The 14847-nt window shown below is 43.9% G+C and overlaps 1 protein-coding gene and 1 long non-coding RNA gene across 2 annotated transcripts in view; both read right to left on the bottom strand.

Moving 5' to 3' along the window:
• Positions 1 to 5509, bottom strand: part of LOC140395258 (scavenger receptor cysteine-rich domain-containing protein DMBT1-like) — a 34705-nt gene extending 29196 nt beyond the window's left edge. The window contains exons 1-3 of the mRNA XM_072482824.1: positions 4839 to 5509; positions 4419 to 4676; positions 1568 to 1882 (exon numbers count right to left, since the gene is read on the bottom strand). Coding sequence (XP_072338925.1) covers positions 1568 to 1882; positions 4419 to 4539 — 436 coding nt within the window. The 5' untranslated portion in view covers positions 4540 to 4676; positions 4839 to 5509. The remainder of the gene's footprint in view (positions 1 to 1567; positions 1883 to 4418; positions 4677 to 4838) is intronic.
• Positions 5510 to 6068: 559 nt separating this feature from the next.
• Positions 6069 to 14636, bottom strand: LOC140395262 (uncharacterized). Its single transcript, XR_011936144.1, has 3 exons — positions 14525 to 14636; positions 7968 to 8000; positions 6069 to 6341 (listed from the first exon to the last, which is right to left on the bottom strand). It is a non-coding gene; the product is annotated as an uncharacterized lncRNA (long non-coding RNA).
• Between the last annotated feature and the right edge of the window lie 211 nt (positions 14637 to 14847).

Genomic DNA, 14847 nt, shown 5'->3' with positions numbered 1-14847 from the left:
GTGATGGTTGTCTTCTTGAAGCAGGTGGGGACCTCGGAGTGGAGTAGGGACAGGTTAAAGATGTCCGCGAACACCTCTGCCAGCTTGTCTGTGCAGGCTCTGAGTGCACGACCAGGGATCTCGCCCAGGCCCGTCGCCTTCTGAGGTTTCACTTTCAGAAAGGCCGGTCTGACTTCAGAAACTGTGATGGTGGGTATGGGTGAGTTATGGTCTGCTGGGGCAGTCGACAGCTGATTGTTGGTTACCTGCTCGAACCGAGCATAGAATGCATTGAGTTTGTGGGGGAGGGGTGCGCCACTGCCGGGGATACTGCTCGGCTTGGCTTTGTCACTCGTTATGTTCTTTAATCCTTGCCACAATCGCCGGGAGTCTGTCTGTGACTCTAGCTTGGTTTGATATACTCTCTTGGCATCTCGGATGGCTTTGCGGAGGTCGTACCTGGATTTCTTGTATAGGTCAGAGTCGTTTGACTTGAGTGCCTCAGATCTGTCCTTCAGTAGGGAGCCAATCTTGTGATTGAGCCATGGTTTCCGGTTGGGGAACGTACATATTGCTTTCTTTGGCATGCAGTCGTCCACACATTTGCTGATGAAGTCTGTGACGGTGGTGGCATACTCATTTAAGTTGGTCACTAAGTTCTTAAATATGGACCAGTCCACTCTCTCTAGGCAGTCACGTAAGAGCTCTTCTGTTTCCTCGGACCAGCACTGCACAACCTTCTTAGCTGGATTGTCCCGTTTGAGTTTCTGCTTGTATGCCGGGAGAAGGTGCACCGTCTTCTGGTCTGATTTCCCAATGTGCGGTCAGGGGATGGAACGGTAGGCGCCCTTGATTTTTGAGTCGCAGTGGTCGAGAGTGTTGTGAATTGGCAGTGAGACAGTGCAGGATTATTGAGTTGAGGAAAGGTTGGAGAGTTTAAGGTTGTAGTCACTGGAGATCCCAAGAATCAGAGGCGACCTGATCAAAACGTTTAAGATCCTGAGGGGTATTGACAGGATGGATGTGGAGAGGATGTTTCCTCTTCTGGGAGAATCTAGAAACAGCGGTCATTATTTAAAAATAGGGGTTCACTCACTTAATTCAGAGATTAGGAGATTTTCTTCTCTAAGAAGGTTGGGTCTTCTTCAAAAGGCAGTTGAAGTAGCAGCTTTGATTTTTGTTAAACTGGGCAAGATAGATTCTTGATTAACAAGGAGATGAAATGTTATGTGACAGGCAATAATGTGGGGTTGAGTTTACAATCTGATCAGCCAGGATCTTGTTAAATGGCAGAGCAGGCTCGATGGGCTGCTTGGCCTACTACTGCTTCTAACTATTATGTGTGTATGTATGTTACATAAATGTTCCAGTGAAACTCGTATCCGCTACATTTCTGCTTGTTCTACAAGAACATTTTAAAATCAAAACTCATGAATTTACAAATAGCTGTGGATAATCTGTGCCATTAGACCAGATGTAGAAGAAGAATAGTGAAACAGGAGAAATTTAGATCTGGTCATTTTAGAGAAGCACAATGCTAATATTTTTGCGGAAGAAGTAGGTTTCTTTTCAGTAAGTTTTTACTCACTGGAGCAAATCACCCTGACATCGCTCCTGTGGGTACACTCGTGTTGAGTTGCTGCAGAAAGAGGACAATCCATCAGACTTGTCTCATTGCCATTACATTCAAACCGATTCCTCCATATAGGCCCAGTGCCCTCTCCAAACCAAACCCCTCGGGGCACGGGCACTGCGACCCCACAGTCAAGCTGGGCACAGACCACGTTGGCGTTATTCAAATCCCAATGACGGTCACACACTGTTTCCCAGTTTTCAGCATACAGAATCTCCAGTCTGCCTGAGCATCGGGACACACCACCTTCTAGCCGAGCATTTCTGCGGCCTGAAGAAGAATAAATCATAAAATGCAAATTATTTATGAATTAATATGCATCTGCTCATTCATACTTTTCCACGATTAGTCCCAAGTTTCACTCGTTTCGAGTCAAATAACGATCATCCACTCCCCACACTACTCCCATTTCTCGGTAATTAAGTGACTAAATGCTCCTTGGTAATATCACTTATTTAAATCACATTTTCTCGTGGCCGTCAGTGTGATCTAGCAAACACAGTTTTTGACATGTCCCCTAAGCGACACATTGATTCTTCTAAAAAGACCAGGGATCTCATGAACGGACAGATCGTTCACATCAGATCCAAGCAGTTTTCCATATTCACTTCCTGATGTGAGCGAGCCCTGTGCAATGTGACTTCACAACACGATGACCAAAGTAACAATGATATTGAGATGGCGAAGACCAGCAGGTTGCCCCTCTGTTCACTCTCATTCCCAGTCCTCATCGTGTCATGGCCCAAGTAATCCCAAAGCATTTCCACCTCCCCAGAACCATAAACACTTTATCCCTCAGGAGTCCTCTGCCCTTGAAAAGTGGTATTGGAGATGCTCCATTTGAACATTGCTACCCTCCAACTCCAGGGATGGTTACCCATTAACAGTGCTGTCCTGAATATTGCTTTTGTGATGATAAAAAGTCATCAACTTCACGTTTACTCTTTCTCTCCACAGCTGCGGCTTGACCAAATGCATATTCTGTTTGCATGATCAGTAGATTCCATTTGCTTTCAAATGTCCCAAATATCCTGGTTTTCCTGAAACATTGAACCTTAGATTCATCAAATCCTGGTGCTAAACGTTGGGTGTTGCTGCCTTAGATCCAATTGTCCATAACATACTCCGCAGAATGTTCTTAATTTCTCACTCAATTCCAGGATTTATATGTTTCAGGCAGTATAGAGGGGGATGTTAAAGGGGTGGTGGAGTTGTGCTACTGGTTAGGGAGAATATCAGAACTGTACTATGGGAGAACACCTCAGAGGGCAGCGAAGCTATATGGGTAGAGATCAGGAATAAGAAGGGTGCAGTCACAATGTTGGGGGTTTACTACAGGCCTCCTAGGAGGGGCATAGACAGAGTGGATAGTCAAATATATGAATAGGATGGGAAGAGAGAGATACGGACCCAGGAAGTGTGGAAGTTTTTAGTTTAGATGGGCAGCATGGTCGGCACAGGCTTGGAGGGCCGAAGGGCCTGTTCCTGTGCTGTACTTTTCTTTGTTCTTTGTATCGCCCAATGTAAAATAAAGATATGGAAATTATCCAACTGTCTTTCCCCCATTAAAGCTGCGCTTTGAATTCTCCCATTCCATTCGCGGGATGGAATTGCTAATGGTCCGCAGGATGTCCTGTGGTGACTATGTAGAACGGTTCAAATATAATCATGTTCATAGTTATATGTTTCTATGCTGCAGGGATATTGGGTTTTTAATTTATATCCTGAAAATGTATTGTTCACTGTCCTTGTCATTGAAAGACGCTTTTGGGCCTTTTGCTACCTTGTTATCCTTGAGCTTTAGTTGAGGCCGGTTCACTGTCCCGATGTGTTAGATTTCGGAGGGAATGAAGAGTTCTGATGCAATTACATTGTGGTGGAAATTATATTAAAGGAGGGAATGGTTAGAACACAGAAGAAGGCCATTCGGCCATTGTGCCCTCTCTACAGAAACCAGTTAACTAGTCGCCAATCAGCAGCCTTTTTTTATCCATGCAACGGGACGTTAGGGAGAATATCTTCAATTCCCTATTTTATTGTATTTTGAAGGCCATGAACTCTCGAGCATTCTCAGGTCTTGGTTGTGAATATAAAGAGAGTAAATTTAATGAACAGTAAACATGATGTGTTGGTGTGGAGTAATTGGTTAGATTAGAAAACATTGATCGGGTGTATAATAAATTCCAGTAAACAGTGATAGCTTCATCAATTGGAGATAATATTAGAGATCATTAAACAGGATATAGGTTATTCAGGGATTTATTGAGATCTCTCGGCACCGGGAGCCATTGCAACCCAAACAAAAGATCCCTCAGGGCAGATGCAGCCAATGCCAGCCTAGTCAGTGTGTGAAACTGACTCTGCTCTGGTCAAACAATTTCACTTTGAGAGGAAAGTGAACATTGCGTCTGTCAGTCCTGTTTGGCGATTCTGTCTGCAATGTAATAGAACTGAAAGGAATTTCCGAATGGGCATTTCAGCCAATGTCCCTCTGCTCTGGGAAAATGCTTCTGACTATCCTCTCTGTCTATGCCCCTCATAATTTTGTAGACCTCTATCAGGTCACCCCTCAACCTCCGTCGTTCCAGTGAGAACAAACCGAGTTTATTCAATGTACCGAATGGATCACTCACGGAAAATTCTGTATTTTCATCCTGAAAGAGATCGAAATATTCCCAAAAACTGTTAGAGCGCCTCCTCTCTTTGAAGATGGGAGTTATTCTAATCTGCCGCTATCTTGAGCTGCCGCTATCTTGAGCCGGTTTTGTCGGTAACCCGTTCGTTTCCAGAATTATTGGATTCTTACCTGAACAGATTACTGCAACGTCCCGCTGGTGTCCGCAGTCCTTTGGACCAATAACAGGTCCCGATCCTTGTCCAAAGTGAGAGTGAAGCGGCGTTTCCACCGCAAAGCCACAGTCCAGCATCTTACAAACCACTTCCGCATTCGCTGACGACCAGAACAAGCGATAATCGCAAACTGTGCCGCAGGTTCCACTCCAGCAAATCTCCAGTCTCCCCGCACAGGGACTACTTCCATTCACCAGTTTGGGTTTGGTACGTCCTGGAATATTTCAATAAACAGTGAGGACTTGTCAGTTTCTGTAATGTCACCAGGAATCCAAGTTCCCTCACCTTTTAAGATCAGATGTCACACGTTAAACAATGAATCATATTGTGGTCCACATATGTTGGAAATTGTTGTTTTGATCAACATCAGTCTTACCGTCATGTCTCTTGTGTGGACAGTTCCGTTCATTTTCTGGCTTTCAAAGTTGAACATTTAATCGAGAAACGACAACATGATGGACACTGAGATGGTCAAATGCTGATGAATTTAAATCAAATTGTCACAAGGAGAGGTCGTGTCTATTTGCTATGAACAAATTATTTGTTTATCTCACGCAATCCACGAATTCCCAGGGGCGTTTGAAGAGAATCAGGAAATGTGTAGAAATCCGATTTTACCAAACTCAATGGGAAGATGGATAAAAATCGGAAAACATGCGATGGAGGATATGAGATATCCAACAGATATCCAACTTTTCCGGGTCCGAGATATCTGTGTATTTCCTGGAAGAGGTTTGTTGTAAATTAGAGAACCGGGAAATTAACCTCCATTCACAAGACCCATGGGAATTTTTTTTCATCAAACATCAATGTTGCTGCAGCAATGTCCCACTTTAAACAATCTGAGTGAAACACCATTTAATCCGTTGTCATGGTAACTGGGAAGAACTATGGACCAGGATGGCAGATGAATTAATTTCGCTCTTCCCAGGGATAATGCGCATTTACTGAAACAGTTTGATGTTTTTCTCCCCGGGATTCAGGCCTTCTTTAGATGTGATAGGAATCAAATTATAAAACGAATGGATGATTCAGACAGTGGTTGGAGGTTACTCTGCACCACCCCGCCCCCCTGCTGCCCACAGTAACGGCGGGGCCCCGGTTGGAGGTTACTCTGCACACCCCCGCCCCCCGCTAACGGCGGGGCCATTCCCCGGGCCCGCCTGGGGCTCAGAAAGCTCCGCTCCCCCAGTCTCACATTCACAATCTGTCCAAATGGCAATGCTCAGGGCCGGCGCTGGGCTGGGGTGAGCACAGTAAGAAGTCTTACAACACCAGGTTAAAGTCCAACCGGTATGTTTCAAACACTAGCTTTCGGAGCACTGCTCCTTCCTCAGGTGAACCTGAATGGCAATGCTCAGGGCAGGCGCTGGGCGCAGGCGCACAGCCGGCAGGATGGCGCATGCCCGGTAGCGGCCGCTGGCTTTGTGAATGGAGGTTTGGAATGGTGACGGGGACATTTCCCGCGCTTCAGCTCATTCACTGCGGCTTCAGGAGAAATCACAAAGGAAACTTGTTCTGTCCGTATTGGAAATGTAAAGCGGATGAGAAGAAAATGCAAGATTTTTACCGGAACAGATGACGCCGGAATTATAGGCCTGTGAGACAGAATTATATGAGTACGAAGTACATTCCCGCAGAGCGCTCTCCTTCCCGGTACACCGAAAATCTCCTCTCATCTTGTCTCCGGTGCCTTCTCCAAAATGAGCCCAGCCCGGTGCAGCGATCGCGGTCCCGCAGCCCAGCTTCCGACAAACAACATCGGCGTCCCGCAGGTCCCAGCCATACTGATACACAGTCTGCCATTGGCTTCTGACCCGAATCTCCACTCTCCCAGCGCACCGACTGCCCCCATTCACCAGCCTCAGCGACACCGTCTCTGTAAAATATCAGAAACACCATCAGGAGTTCCACTGGATGAAACCGGCAGTCTGTCAGCACCTGTCCCAGTTCACAATGCAGGACAGGACTCAGTGCCAACATTGGACAGTGTCCAGTCTCCCAATAAAATCCACAGGGAACATGAAACATGCTCAAAGTGAGTGATCAATAAATGGTGTCAAGGAGCAGGGACCTGGATCAGAGAGGAGTCTCCACTATCACAGCTGCTCCAACTGCATCCAGGTAATTCAGCTCAGAATATATTTGCACTTCCAGAGGTCGGGAGATGAGCTCGGGAACAATGACAAAAGAGAAAATGCTGGGAAATGATCTGGGGAGCACGGTGGCACAGTGGTAAGCACCGCTGTCTCACAGCTCCAGGAACCTGGGTCAATTCTGACCTCGGATGACTGTGTAGTTTGCATATTCTTCCCGTCTCTGTGCGAGTTTCCTCCGAATGCTCCCGTTTCCTCCCAACAGTCCAAAAATGTGCAGATTAGGTGGATTGCCTTGCTAAATTGCCCCTTAGTTTTCAGTTAAGTAGCATTACGGAGGTAGGGTGGGAGATTGGGCCTAGATAGGGTGCCCTTTCAGAGGGTCGGTGCAGACTGGATAGGCCGAATGGCCTCCTTCTTCCCTGGAGGGTTTCTATGATTCAAGACAGAGTTAATCTCTCAAAGAACAAAGAAAGAACAAAGAAAGGTCCAGCACAGGAACAGGCCCTTCGGCCCTCCACGCCCGTACCGACCATGCTGCCCGTCTAAACTAAAATCTTCTGCACTTCCGGGGTCCATATCCCTCTATTCCCATCCTATTCATGTATTTGTCAAGATGCCCCTTAAACGTCACTATCGTCCCTGCTTCCACCATCTCCTCCGGCAGCGAGTTCCAGGCACCCACTACCCTCTGTGTAAAAAACTTGCCTCGTACATCTCCTCTAAACGTTGCCCCTCGCACCTTAAACCTATGCCCCCTGGTAATTGACCCCTCTACCCTGGGGAAACGTTTCTGACTATCCACTCTGTCTATGCCCCTCATAATTTTATAGACCTCTATCAGGTCGCCCCTCAACCTCCTTCGTTCCAGTGAGAACAAACCAAGTTTATTCAACCTCTCCTCATAGCTAATGCCCTCCATACCAGGCAACATCCTGGCAAATCTCTTCTGCACCCTCTCCAAAGCCCCCACATCCTTCTGGTAGTGTGGCGACCAGAACTGAACAATATACTCCAAGTGTGGCCTAACTAAGGTTCTGTACAGCTGCAACATTACTTGCCAATTTTTATACTCAATGCCCCGGCCAATGAAAACAAGCATGCCGTATGCTTTCTTGACTACCTTCCATCTGTGTTGCCCCTTTCAGTGACCTGTGGACCTGTACACCTAGATGTCTCTGACTGTCAATACTCTTGAGGGTTCTACCATTCACTGTATATTCCCTACCTGTATTAGACCTTCCAAAATGCATTACCTCTCAGCTGCATTTAAAGGTCTTCAAAAACATTCCAGTCGTAATTGGTAAACCGTAATCAAAAACATACTGAGGTTCTCGACCAATCACCATATTTAATGGCTGGAGCAGAGCAGAGAGATAGGAGTCAATATGAAAATGAAGGGTGATTACCTGATGCTGGATTCTGACTGTTCCCAGCTCTGCCTGAAAAGATACATTGAGAATTAGAGTTCGCCTGAAAAGATACGTTGAGAATTAGAGTTCGCCGAGAATAAAAATGAATTAAACTGTCAGAAAAAACGATAATATCGGAAAGGTGCCAGAATGTATCCAAATTGATTTCACAAACACACACTGACAACTGGGTAAAGTGTACCGGGGAAATGATGGTCTTCAGACCCTATGTACTACCTCGGTGAAGTGGCCTGAGAAGGATTTGGTTATTTTCTCCTTCTTTGAATCGAGCAGCAAATTGTTACCATCCTGCTAGAAACCGATAAATTATAAAAACAATAAACATTTCCAAGTGGCCAACGCAAAGGAATCGCATGAGAAGCTTTAATGCTTTAAGAAGTTTACTGTAACACTGGGTTATGGGGATAGGGTGGGGTGTGGGCTTGGGTAGGGTGCTCTTTCCAAGAGCCGGTGCAGACTCGATGGGCCGAATGGCCTCCTTCTACATTGTAAATTCTATGATTCTGTGATGAAACCAAAATTAACTACGACCACCAACACCGAGTCTCCAACCAATACTCTGCGGTACAGAAACAAAATCTTATTAACGTCTTAAAACGCGTGAAAAGCCCACATCACGGTTACAGGACATGACCCGTTATTAGTACACCAGGAGCCTTGTATTAAAAGTCCCCAATGTCTCCAATCGATTCAATAGACTTCTTTCTTTCCAGCCACGGCGAATGTTGCAGTGAGCGTCACGACAAAATCCCTTCATCCAATTTTCTGGGCAGATTTGAAAGGGATTCCCAGCAGCAAATGACCCACTGCAGATTATTTAGTATTGAACTGTCCACACTATGGTTAATTTCTTACAACAGGGGCTCGTCCACACCAGCATTACATTAGTGATTAATCCAGCAGCAGATATTTTATTCTCCATGGTATATTGGAATCTGTTTTCGGCTTTCCTCTGACAGTCTCGGTGTCTGGAATCAGCAATAACACCTGCCTTCTCCTTTATGGTCACATTTCACACCTGAAATTACAACATAGATTTTTACCCGGGCTCCTTTCCCAACGGCAACCAAATCAAATATGCGTGTTGCCGGCAGAGTCCAGTCCAACTTCACACCCGCCTCCTTCCCCATTCCAGTTCTGTTTTATCCTAAATCACAGTAGAGTTTACTTCATAACCGCGTTATAAAGTCTAACGGTGATATTAGCAGAATGAAGCCATTCAGCCCAATATCCCCATGCTACCTCTTTGAATGAGCAATCTGATTCCTCCCTTTCCCCGATCTGCCCAATTTGGGCTGGGAGTGCTCCGAATATTTATTCCCCGCCTGTTCTGCCCAATGAAGTGTTAAAGACTCTGTTTTTAATCCCGCTGCCGTGTTTATGCTGAGGGAACTCTCAGTGACGCTGATTGGTCAATTCCTGCTTTCCAATCCCGGTTTCAGGAATGAATGGAAGCCGGGTTTTAACTAATTGAAAGATTATCAGATTATCTGCTCAATTCTGACGTGTTTTAATTTACTGCAAAGTCTAAGACGCGGAACTCTCAACACTTCGAAAAGGAGAATTGACATTTCCGGGACTCATTTTGTTTCCAATTTCCGTAAACGGAAGAAGACGCGTCGCCAGTCAGATGGATTCGTTGCTGCTCCCTCAGCGCTGGCTGGAGCTCAATATGTTCCTGTTGTGTGGATTCTCTTGTAACCTGTCCTCACCGACTTCCCCATCCTTTTATCAGTTTTGATGTTCGATCAATTGTTCTCTCATTGAAGGGAATAGCTCTGTTGTTTTTGTCCAAATACATTTAGTATGTTGAACTGCTCCCAATCCACCTGATGCTGCTGTGTTCCAGAAATCTCCTGGTCTCTTTCTATCCACGACATTATACAATATACACAATAGTGTGTTTAATTGTTGTCGCTCTCCCAGGTGATAATGTTCCTCCCAGTTAACACTGTCTAGTTCTCTTTTTAACTAATTCATTGTTCGGTCATTATTCTGTCTCTGCCTTTACTGTTTTCCCATTGCTCTGCTCGATTCCTCGTATTTCCACATTCCTCGTATTTCCATATTCTCCCAATCCCTTCCTCATATTTCCTAACCGGTTCTCATTGTTGATTTGGACACATTTTCAATCCATTACTTAGTGGACCCTTGTCCAAATCACCACTCTATGTGTGGATATTAAATTTACTGTTGTCACTCTCTCGTAGTCTGTTGTTAACCTCATTAAACTTCAGCTGCTCTCATTGAGCTACAGCTGCTCCCGATGCCCAATGCCTTAAATTTTCTGCTGCTTGGAGTTTGGGTTTGGTGCCAAGATTTAACGTTACTTTTAAAAAGTTAGACACCAGCCGAATTGGTTTTGCATTTTCCTGCAACAAAGAGCGAAAGAATAAATAGCGACAAAACTAAAATTAGTTGAAATAAAATGGAATAAATTAGGGATATTGTAGCCAGAAATTTAGCTTCTGAACGAGGAAGAGAAACACAAACAATGGAAGTTAACGCGGCGGTGATTTAGGGATGGCAACATTTTGTCATTCTTACTGTTTGATTAAACTTTTCAAATCCGATTTGAATAACAGACCAGGGAAATTGCTTTGATCACAATCTGTCAAGACACATCTGCAAGGGAATTTTAGATTTGTTGCAAAACATGACCAGAATCTGAAACATGAGAAAGGAGAAAATAGAAAACAAGACAGACCAGCAGGAACAGACCATCCGGCCCATCTAGTCTACTGATATCATTGATATCAATGGTAATATCATAGCTGTTCACTGCACCAACTCCACACTCATACCGACCTCCTTTTCCTGAAGATTGACAAAACATTCCCATGTTTTTTTAGAACGATATAAAGAAAAGTTCAGGATATGTCGAATGAGATTCAGAAACATGTCCGGAAATTAAATATTGCATGAAACGAGTGGATCTTTTGCAAGAGTCTGGGGAAAGATTAATTATCTAAAAACACTGCACATTTAAATGTATAAATAAACCGTTTAATTTAACGGAACAGGTCAGAACCAGTGACTGACCCAAAAAGCTGATGAAACAAATCCTCCGCAATCAACAGTTTCATCATTTCCCCCCGATTCATGCATGAGATGTGGGTGTCGCTGGCTGGGTCAGCATTGTTGCCCATCCCTAATTACCCTTCAACTTTGCTCACTATTCTCGGCCATTTCAGAGGTTCAGAGGGCGGACAGTTACGAACCAACCACATTGATGTGGATCTGGAGTCAGGTAAGGAAGGCAGACTTCCTTTCTTAAAGGGATATTAGTGACTTATAATTCCAGACGTTTATTCAATATAAATTGCTACACCTGCCGCGGTGGGATTTGAACCGAGGTTCCCGGGACATTAATCTGGGTCTCAGGATTATTAGTGCAGTGATAATTCCACTTCGCCACCACCCCAGGAAACCTGCTTTTGAAATATGTTGATTGATCTGAACGTTATTAATATTTAACACTCATGAAGCAATGTTGGTTTATCCTGTAGTTTGGACAATGTTGAATATTGTGGCTTTTTTCGAATATTAAACCATTAATCTAATTTAGTTAATTCTCTGTCTCGCACCGCATTTTAGCGGGAAATTGCGGGGACGGGATTGTGGATCTGGGGGGAGTGGGGCAGTCGGTGCGGCTATTTTGTTCTCCAGTTGTGACTCGGTACATTGCGTGTAACATTGACCTTTCTCTCCTGCCAGCAGGCTCAGTGCAAATCACAAGGTAGGAATTTCACCTCCAGTCTGCTTCGTCTGGACTGAGAGGATTTGAATTTGCAGCAGCTAAAATCAGATAACACCAAATATGGATTAAATAATGAATTTACAAATTAAACAAACTCTTTCAAGACCTCTTTTACAGGATTATATACTTGAATAAAATATGTACTTTTCCTGTAAGTTATTTTTGATCTGAGTTCTATTTATAGAAACGATTCCGGGAGTAATAAACATTTCGGATCACAGAAATCAGAAACGGTGAGTTGCAAATTATAGCAAATTACGGCAAATCCCAATCGATTTCTCGCTGCTCAAATTGAGCTGATCAAAAACCGAGAATGTTGTAGAAAAATATTATTCTTTACTTCGCTGTGAAGTGAACATTGAAATAATTTGTAGGATTCATAAAAAAGACATCACTCGAAATGTTTTATTTTCATTTTCATCCAAGAAGGGAGTCATTATCCATTACTGTGGCGGTCAGTGAACTTTTTAAATGGAATATCTTACACCTGATTAACTCATGTTCTTATTTATCCGGTGCGAAATTTTGAATTAAACCAAAATTGAACGTAAATATGGCGGTGGTTTTATTTTGTCCTACGCGGGTCTTGAAAAGACTTCGCAGACATGAACTGAAAGTCTAAACACATATCTAAACTCAGCCTGCTGCAGATAAAACGCACTCGCAGCCACAATCAAAGGCACTTGAGTATGGACTGATAGTTAACAGACTGTGTGTCGAACGCCAGTCAAATCTGCACTTACTGCCAATTGAATACACCCGGGAATTTCTCAATGACACTGCACCCTCAACCTGTGTGGATACACAGAATGGGATTTGAAGACACCTTTAAATGACTCAAATAAACCTGATTTTAGCATCAGAATAGTTCAAGTTCACGGATATGCGATTCGGTAAAAGCATAAACGCAGTGACGGTGATTTCCCCCGTCAGTAAAACAGTATATTTATCCTGACAGGCGAATAAATCTAATCAAACACACATTGGAAGTAAGAAGGAAGCAAATGGATTCATCGACCGAGAAATTCACCAAGAATTTCAAGCCAGTAGATGGATAATGAGGAATAAGTCTCCATATCTCAGTAAACACATTACACTGTGTGAATATATGGATAATGTGAAACGAGATTGAGAAAAAGATCATTATCACAAATCATCGTTATATATAAATGCACGAGAAAGAATAATGAACCAATATTAAAGGTTTTAATTCTGAAGGTGACGGCTAACTAATCAAAAATTCAGAGCAATTCTCCCTAAATTCAGGAAATTTCACAAGTGACTACTTGATAAAAATATTTTAATAATTCACAATGTAAAAGCAAAATGCTGCGGATGCTGAAAATCTGAAATAAAAACAGAAAATGCTGGAAAAACTCAGCAGGTCTGGCAGCATCCGAGAGAGAAACAGAGTTAATGTTTCAAACGCACATCACCCTGCTCCTGTCACACCTGCTGAATGTTTCCAGCATTTTCTCCTTTTATGAGTAATAATTCAAACCCATTGGAAAATGTTGGTCTGAACTCCAGTCACCAAGCTATCACACAGCACTGTAACTCTGAACAGAATGGTTCAGGTATTTCAGTTCTGTGAATTCCAGCCAGCGGTTACCTGTACTCAGAAATGTGAGTGTGGACCTGGTGTCCTGCACAAAGAGAAATAACAAACCCCCACCACCCCAATGCACTCTAATCTAACAAGGATCACTTTCTAATACTGACAGGTTCGGTTATATAAAGCGATTAGAATTTCATTTCTAGTCTGTTGTGCCCGGAAAAGAGCCGCAGGGACAAACTCTCTAAACAGCCGCGCCATTTGTGTCCGATTCGTTTTTAAGCCGAAGTTTGACACATCTGCCAATTGGGAAGATAAAACTTTTTTAATTCGATGCAACACTTTCTAAACTCTAACACCGCCACGGAAATGCTGCTTCTGTCAGCGCTCGCTCACTTTCAGCACACTCGCCTTTGAGTCAACCATTCTAGAGGACTGAGCAGAATATTTAGGCTGACAGCCCAGTGCCGCACTGAAGCTGTGCTGCATTTCACAGATGCTCTCTGTTGGATGAGACGCTGCTCCGAGTATCGCCTGTTCTCGCAGGCGCCCGATTACCTGGCTGGCAGGGTATTGATCCTCGCTGCCTTGGCCAATATCTAACCCGCAAATCACATCACAATTTCTGATTGCTCTGATCATTATCACTATTATTTGTCGAACCTGCTGTGCGTTTCCCACATTGGAGAATTTCATTCAAACATTTCAAAATGTATCTCATTAGCTGCAAAGCTCCGAGGGCGGGAAAGGGGCGCTATAAATGCAAGCGCTCTTTTCTCTAGAAACTGAATTATTCCCTGTTTACAATTGACAGAAAGTAAACATTAAACAATTAATCCAAAATATGAATCAAATGAAACTGCTGCAATTTATTTCAGTATCCATTTCATACGATCCCACGCAATGTCATATTTGAATAAAATAAATCCGGTCTGTATAAATTGCTCCCAGGCATGTCCACACCCTGGTCTGTGACCGCGCTCTATTTTAACAGGCTCCGTTCAAATATTCCGATGAGACTTTTAACTCCGGACAGCGCTCTGTCCAATCACCGCGGGGGGAATGTGACAAGCACCGAAATCTCCACAATAGAATTAATTTCTAATCAATCAAAGTTTTCCGTAGCAAAAACTGCTAATTCCACTAATCCTGCACGCATTTCAGTGAGGATGAGTGTATCAGTAAATAACCAAACCCGCTCAATAATCCCAAACTCACAGTTCAGAAGCTGCAGTAGAATCAGAGTGGGGAAGGATCGCATCATGTTCTGAGCAGCAGTTCCAGCGAGGAGCCGAGAACATTCAGAGGACGCTGTTCGCGACACTGAGAACTTCCTTCAGCCCCTTCTGACACACCGACTCTTGGAGAAGTCAATTCTTTGACAACAGTTTGTACAGAAAACAGGGTTTCCTTCCGAATAACCAATAGATGTTGACATGTGTGAACCGTGAAGTGCAGTCTGGTCAAATGCACCAATTGGAAGCAATGTGACCATTAATGGATACAATAAACCCAGCTTCCAACCAGCAGCCAATCCCCAG

Source organism: Scyliorhinus torazame, chromosome 18 (assembly GCF_047496885.1).
Source record: "Scyliorhinus torazame isolate Kashiwa2021f chromosome 18, sScyTor2.1, whole genome shotgun sequence".
NCBI lineage: Eukaryota > Metazoa > Chordata > Chondrichthyes > Carcharhiniformes > Scyliorhinidae > Scyliorhinus > Scyliorhinus torazame.
This window is presented reverse-complemented; position numbering and strand designations above follow the sequence as displayed.